This window comes from Serpula lacrymans, assembly GCF_000218685.1.
Source record: "Serpula lacrymans var. lacrymans S7.9 unplaced genomic scaffold SERLAscaffold_9, whole genome shotgun sequence".
In the NCBI taxonomy this organism is placed as follows: domain Eukaryota; kingdom Fungi; phylum Basidiomycota; class Agaricomycetes; order Boletales; family Serpulaceae; genus Serpula; species Serpula lacrymans.
This window is the reverse complement of record NW_006763298.1, coordinates 440,965-448,553: the sequence shown is the minus strand read 5'-3', so window position 1 is coordinate 448,553 and position 7,589 is coordinate 440,965. Positions and strand designations below refer to the sequence as shown.

Genomic DNA, 7,589 nt, shown 5'->3' with positions numbered 1-7,589 from the left:
CTTGTATGTGCTTGTAGAATCACATAAGCATACTGTCTTCAACCTGGTTATCAACTTGTGCATCTTTTGACGAAGATTTCGACAGAAATTCAGTATTCATTCTAATGCACAGCTCTAGATGTGTCTTAAATGCAGATGCATGATTTGGTGTGTTCAGAAGTTTTATATCAGCCTGCAGATGGCTATAAATTGTCCTTTTACTCTTGTCCTTTGAAGGAAAACATTTGGTACAGTAGCAAGGCATTGTTGTGAGGTGGGGAGAGTGGACAAAACACAATTGCAACCCAACACTGTGGTGCATCAGATAAGAAAGTGCCCAAAGAGGAAACTGACTAATAGATATTTGTTGCGTGAACACAGACTGCTTGTTGCTTGCCACGTCAACAACAATTCTACATACAATGGACCCTCTGCAGCCTTACAGCAACCCACTGTCATCAAGTCTGTATTATAGTAAACTTTCCTCATTCAAATTCCACTCGCTTAGTACAACTAATAACATTATTTTTCTCCAAATTTCTCCTCTCGACGCTACATCTGCCCCACAGCCCACAACCTCAGCCCCATCAATTGCAGTCAACCCACTCTTGATTGAATCACTCAGCTTTGAGGACCTTCTGAAAAATTGTCACTTCAGCGACACAGTTTGAAAGTATCAAATTGTGGCTGATCAGTTCCTTGAGAGTCAAGCTTACCAGAACAAGCTCGTCGGGCAGATCGAGGGGCTATTTGCTAAAGAACACATCCACATCCACCAGCAACATGAGTCAAAGGAAAAAATCTGAAAGTATGAAGAAGAAGTACAAGAATTAACTAAGCAAAACATTAATTTACGACAAGAAAACCACCACCTACTGCAAGAAGTTTCATGCCTGCAAACCACCCTGGATCATCAAACAAGTTCTGCATAAGTGACCTATACAACCTGAATTCTCTACTGACAGTCTTTTTTATATATTCTAGTGCAGGAATATCTACCATCTATCCGAGCAACTCTGTGTTGCATGCTGCCAACCCACCCCCAGCACGTTCAGTAGTATCTACAACTGAAGCCCAGCCCCCCCAGCCCCGCCCCGATCAATACCCATTTGAGATTCTATGGGAATTTGATGACTGCAAAAAGGACAAGGACGCTGGACTAACAGCTCAGAACCCCGCTCGACCTGCAATTGAACGTGCTGTCCGGCATGCTGATGGCACCATGATCTCCAGCGAGGAATAGACCACCATCAAAGCTACCACCCGCGTTGCTCAAAACAAGCTTGAGCAGTTGCCCCTGCCAAAGTGTCGATCCCAGAAATGGTCGCGGAATTACTATCTATCTGCGTACCCGGCTCAGTGGGCAGCTATCATCCAAGAGATGGACCAGCAGCAGCCGCTGCTAGCTCTATGTTCAAACCATTGGAAGGCCGAACATGTCCTTGGCCAAATGTTGAGGTCTAGTAAGCTGGTTGATGAGGTGGCTATTAACAACAACGATGAAGACGCAACTCTCATTGCTATCTTGTCAGGAACAGGAACAGGAACGGGAACGGGAGCAAAAGCTCAAAAACGACGTCAAGCAAGGTCGAGTGTCTCGGAAATGGCAAGAAAACAACGGCCAGTGAGCAGCGCAGCTCCAGAGGCCATGTCAGAGGTACAGATGAGGATGGACAACTCATCCTCGGATGCATTGATGCCTCCACCCACTACCGGCCAGTCCTTTTTTTCTTCTTCTCTTACTACTACTGTACTGACATCAGATTTTCAGTACCTATTCAAAAATCACTTCCTCCCCCATCATTTCTGTCTGTCTCCTCAAATAAAGGGTCCAAAAAATACGATGTCGACTTTATAGAGGTCAGCTCCTCTATCCTTGACTTGAAAAGTACGTTCTTTTCATTATTTTTCACTTATTCATACACTAACAAAATCTAGCTATCATAACTCGCGACTTCGACTCCAACTCCTTCGGTATCAACCTTCTCGACGCTGTGGAACTCTCTACAGACTTCTCCCCCGGCCCCCCTTCCTCTCTTATGCTTGAATTTATTGAGTGCATTAAGCGTGCTGACCCCAATTCCCCCGAATTTGATGAGGATGACCATGGTGTTTCATGGGGCCATCATCAGTTTACATCAGGTTCAATGATGTCTTCCTCTGTACTAACATCTTGGACTGCAATAGGTAATTGCGAGACGGCAAGTGTAACAACCAAGATATACTCTGGCGCACACAGGAACACACTATAGAGAAAATGAAGAGGGAGTGGTTACCCCTTAAGATGCAGAGAGTTAGTTGGTATACAACAGGAGGACTTGCTGAGGAGTCTCCTGGATTTATTGGAGTTTATATACTACTACAGGGTTGTTTGTACATGTGTACTATACAGTTGATAGAGACAGTGGCTGATGATGTCATGGGGCCTAGCCCGCATGGCCAGCTCCACTGTGTGAGAGAGTTATGTCCAAAATAAGAAGAAAGGCAATGCGGCGCGAGAAAGGGGAAGTGCCACGTGGCACCATGTGTGAAAGCTATAGTACAAGGTTAAAGTGGAGAAATAAAAGTAAAGGGAAAGTCCAAAAATTGTGTTATCGTAACACTACCCCCCTTCTAAGGCTCAACTTCCAAGCAAGACCAAATACCGGAGGTAGTAGTTAAATTTCCGGGCATAGGTTGAAAAAGAGAATTAAAAAGATTTGAATCCATGCCTCTAAGCTTCCTAGGAGCTGAGGGATTCTTAGATTAAAATTCGTGAACAGTGTCGCGGGAATTGTCCGGATGGGCTTCTGGTTCCCACATTCTGTCCTCGTCTCCATAGCCCTTCCATAGGACTAGGAACTCTAATTTTCCACGCTTCAAGCGTGCATCCACTACTCGTTCGACTTCGAACTCTTCTTCACCTTCCTGGGTGATTACAACCGGTCCAGGCCGGTCTACACGCTGTCCTGGCAGCGGCCCTTTGTAGGGTTTCACACGGCTAATATTGATTGTGGGTACTACCCTCATCTGTTTTGGGAGTTCTAGCTCCACTGCGTTGGGTTTGACTTCCTTAATCCGATAAGGGCCAATCCACTTTTCGGTCAGTTTTCTAGACTGCCGATCTTTCAATTTTAAGTGGTTGGTATCTAACCAGACCAGGTCGCCGACCTTGTAATCAGGGGCCTTAGAACGTCTACGCTCTGCCCTGTCTTTCATCTGCTCTGCAGTTTTAAATAGCACTTTGCGCGTTTCATCTAAGACAGCCTTCATGTTTTTGGCCATGTTCCCAGCAGCCTCGTTCTTGCTTTTACCAGGTTCTACACCCATTCTGGGGAGGTACAATGTCATGCACCAAAGTTGATTGGTAGCATGGACAGGTGTCAATAATGAAGCAAATATTCAAAAAAACTCGCCTTTGTGCCACACAGGCACAGTGCCACGTGGAATAGTAATTAATATTGCCTGTTTCGAACTTGTGGCTGATCAGCACCACCTCTATTAGGCAATCCAGTCACGCTCACCTTTGCTTTTCCATTCGGTACTTTCTGTGTTTCGGCATTTCGGCAAATTTTCGTGTCGCCACTGGCTACACATTGCATTGCGCCCTCGCTTTTGTCGTTTCCCTTACTCCCCTTCCTTTGCCTAGCCCCACCATGGGCCCCTTCCTCTCCTTTTTATTCTCACCTGACGGTTGTTTCTGGATCCCCATTCTAATCCACTTGTTTGTCACCTCCACCCTCCTCCTCCTCATCTTATTTGCACCCCCACCATTTCTGATGTCACCACTTCCTATCCGCTTCCGTCGCCAATCCGTTGACTACCACGTGCCACTGCTGATGTCAGCAAAGCCCCGGCGGCCAGTCCAAATAGGGCAACAGGTCCATCTTCATGATGTCGATCTGCCATCATATACTATCAAAACATCGGTCGCTCGTCTTGCCTGGTTGGAGCGTGGGTGGGTAGTTTTTGAGCTGGAGAAGGTTCATCCCCTTGCGTCGCCCATGTTCATCGCTGTCCCATTCACTTGGGTACACTTATCATTTGTCCATCATCTTCGCTACAGCTACACCTACCACACGCTGCCTGGGACTCACTTGTTCCAAATTGGAACTACTCCTCTCCCTCCCTCGTTTGATCAGGTGGTCCAACACAACCAGTCCATTGGTAAGGCCATGGAACTGTCGGATTTGGACTAGGTGGTGGACCGGTGGCTCCAGTTTCTTTTTTTTCAGCAGAACATTCATTTACAGTGCGATTATTTTTGATTTTTGAATCATTTTTATGGACACATATTTTTTTAGAATGCCTGACTGACAATAAAGGAACTGTGTTGATACTGATAGTGTTTTGCCTTGCCCTTTTTTTACTGCATCTTCCCATGACATCATGATTTTCCTGCTCTCCTTTTGCTATTGGACTTTATTCACAGCATTTATTGTTCTATCCCTTTCTTTTCCTTTTTTTGACAATCTTATCCTGTACTACCTACGCAGGATTTGTCAGCGTACATTCCTTCCTTCATGTTCTTTCTCATTATTTTTGCACAGCTATACTGTGCATAGCCTACTTTTCTTTCACTATATAAACCCCTGTATTTTACCTTGTAAAATAACAAGAACTCCAATCCAGACTTCTTCTCCAATCTCAAGTTCACTACTCTGTTACTTGTGATCCAGTGTGGTCACAACACTTCCCACTGCTACCACTGTTAATTGCTGTCATCGTCACTTCCCACTTTTGAAGTCATTGTTATTCCTTTTGATTAGAGTCCTTCTGAGCACTACAGTTTGTGCGTCAGGAGCCTGCTATCACTGGGAACCTCGTCACCTCATCATCCTCGTCATTCTCAAACCTACCTTGTGCTACAATTAGCAAGGTAGTGCTTGTCCATACTTATCACTAAGCCCCTATCTTCTATAATTCAACTATCCCTCCTCCTCAAAACCCACACCCATACATCTCTGGGTTTTACTTTGAAGGATCATTATACATACCACCACATGAACAACCAGAGCACCCACTGTTCTAGGAGGCAAAGCCCATAAACAAGTTCCGTGGAATCTGGGAGGATTGTGTGTTAGTTTGTTTTTGTGTGTGGTTTTCTAACACCAGTTCTCATCATCGACAACGATCTAGTGACCTCGAACGGTGCCTTTCCTGTAGCCGACGACTGTTTGATATTGTAAGAGAACTGGGCTATCTTTAGCCACTTGGCCCAATCTGTCTGTCTATCATTAATAAATATACGGAGATATTGCTTCAACTCCTGGTTAAGTCTCTCTGTTTGTCCATCAGTGTGCGGATGGAACACCGTTGATAATTTAGGTTTAATGCCCAGCATCTTGCATAATTCTTTCGTAAATTCGCTAGCGAATTGAGGTCCTCTATTGGAGATAACCGTTTCTGGTAACCCATGGATAGACCATACAAAATCTTTAAATAAATCAGCCGTTCCAGTGGCGGTAATGGTTTTATTGGTTGGTATGAATACCACTTCTTTGGAGAAGCGATCCACTACCACCATTACTGAATCATACCCATTTGACTCGGGTAGATCCGTCGTGAAATCAACCGATATATCCTGCCAGGGACCAGCTGGTATCAGATTCGGCATAAGTTTACCAGCCGGCGGTTGATGAGAATTCTTAGCCATGGCACATCTCAGACAGGATTTTACGTATTCCTGTACGTCTTTGACCATGCCAGGCCACATGTAGTTTCTGGAGATCAACTCCATTGTTCGTTGCCATCCAGGGTGCCCAGCCACTGGAGTGTCATGATGTCTATCTATTGCCTTGATCCTTGCGGACTCAGGCACATAGATTTTGTCTTTAAAGTGGAAGAGCCCGTCTTCCCATAAATAGTTTTCATTGCCGTCAAGGCGCACCTTTTCTTCTGAGGAGATGTCTTTCTTGAAGACTTCCAGAAGATCGGAATCCTGCCCGATTCTAACATTGGCAACCCTTGATTGGTCTATCAGGGTGACACCTTTGTTGTCATCTTCGATGCCGTTGGCATGATCCTCTCTTCTGGACAAAGTGTCTGCTTTCCCCATAGAGCTCCCAGGCTTATGAATTAATTTATAATTAAACCTTGACAAGTATACCGCGTAGCGGGCCTGTCTTCGGTTCAAGTCTTGGGCCGTCATAAAATACTCCAGATTCTTATGATTGGTCCAAATTTCGAATTGGTGTCTAGCACCTTCTAAGTAGTGCCGCCAGTGCTCTAAGGCTCTAATGATAGCCAGCATCTCCTTGTCGTAAATTTGATAGTTGCGCTCTGTGGGCGACAAACTATGTGATAAATAGGCACAAGGCCTCCAAAGATCGTCAGGGTATTTAATTGATAGAACAGCCCCAGTAGCAAAATCAGAAGAGTAGGTTTCTAGCCAGAACTCTTTGTCCAATTCTGGAAATGCTAATATGGGCGCCGTTGTAAACGCCTGTTTAAGCTTATCGAAAGCTTCTTGTTCCTTGGCGCCCCAGTGCCAAACAATGTCCTTTTTAATGAGATTGTTCAACGGTCTCGTGATTTTGCGAAGTTTTCGATAAATCTTCGGTAGAAATTGCCTAAACCAAGGAATGCCCTAACTCCTTTGACGTGAGTAGGTTCTGGCCATTCCAATATAGCTTGAACTTTCTCAGGATCCATCCTGATTCCGTTCTGGCCTATGATCATACCGAGGAAGTCTACTTCCTTCACTTTAAAATTACATTTTTCGGGTTTGACGAATAGGTCCCATTCTGGAAGGTCGCCGGTGAATTGGTCAACCCAAAGAACATAATGAGGGGTTCAAAGGATCCTCGGTGGCATGTGAACGCGGCCTTCCAAGCATCTGTTTCTTTGATTCGTACATTGTTGTACCCCCATCTGAGATCCATCTTTGTCAAGACCTTGGCACCAGCCAATTTGTCTACTAGCTGACTGATCAAAGGCAGTGGATATGCGTTTTTAACCGTGTGCTCATTCACGTAATGATAGTCCATAATCATACGCTTCTTACCGTCCTTTTTAGGAATGAAGAACACCGGGGACGTCATAGGGCTTTTGTCTATGAAACTTGATACCTCATCTCTTTCTGGAGCAGAGAGTGGTATCATGTGTCCTTTTCTTGGCTTGAAGGTGTCCTTCAAATCTATAGCATGGTCCCAAGGCTTAGCCTCTGGGAAGCGCTCTGATTTATGTTTTGAAAAGACATGATTTGGTTTACCCAAGTTTACACACTCCTGAGGGCAACGTGACAATGTGACAACCCCTGTCTGCCAGTCGATCTCAGGATTTTGTTTAAATAGCCAGGTCCAGCCCAAGATTAAATTAATCTTCCCTAGTTGGGTAGCTTCGGCGGTGACTCATTCTCTGTGTCCTTTGTGTGTGATGCAGCCACCCACGTTAAGCGTACCGTCAACGTTATAGACGGGAATAGACACATCTAATTGTACAAGGGGGAGTCCAATCTGCTCCGCCCAGACCTGATCTATGAAGATTCCGTTAGCGCCTGAATCAAGCAGTGCACTAGTTGGGTGTACTATGCCTCGGGCAAGGTTTTCCACACCAATGTATAAACGAATCTCCTTTTGGAATAAATATGTGCGCATCAACACACGCCTTGGGATTTCGGGAAAGGGTGG

The 7,589-nt window shown here is 45.1% G+C and overlaps 1 protein-coding gene across 1 annotated transcript; it reads left to right on the top strand.

Annotated features, from left to right (window-relative positions):
• Positions 1-868: 868 nt before the first annotated feature.
• SERLADRAFT_439590 (uncharacterized protein) lies at positions 869-2,231 on the top strand (the record flags this gene model as incomplete). Its single annotated transcript, XM_007319999.1, has 6 exons — positions 869-900; positions 964-1,180; positions 1,223-1,698; positions 1,743-1,867; positions 1,918-2,088; positions 2,167-2,231. 6 exons carry the CDS (start codon positions 869-871, stop codon positions 2,229-2,231), a joined length of 1,086 nt encoding a protein of 361 aa, XP_007320061.1.
• Positions 2,232-7,589: the final 5,358 nt, after the last annotated feature.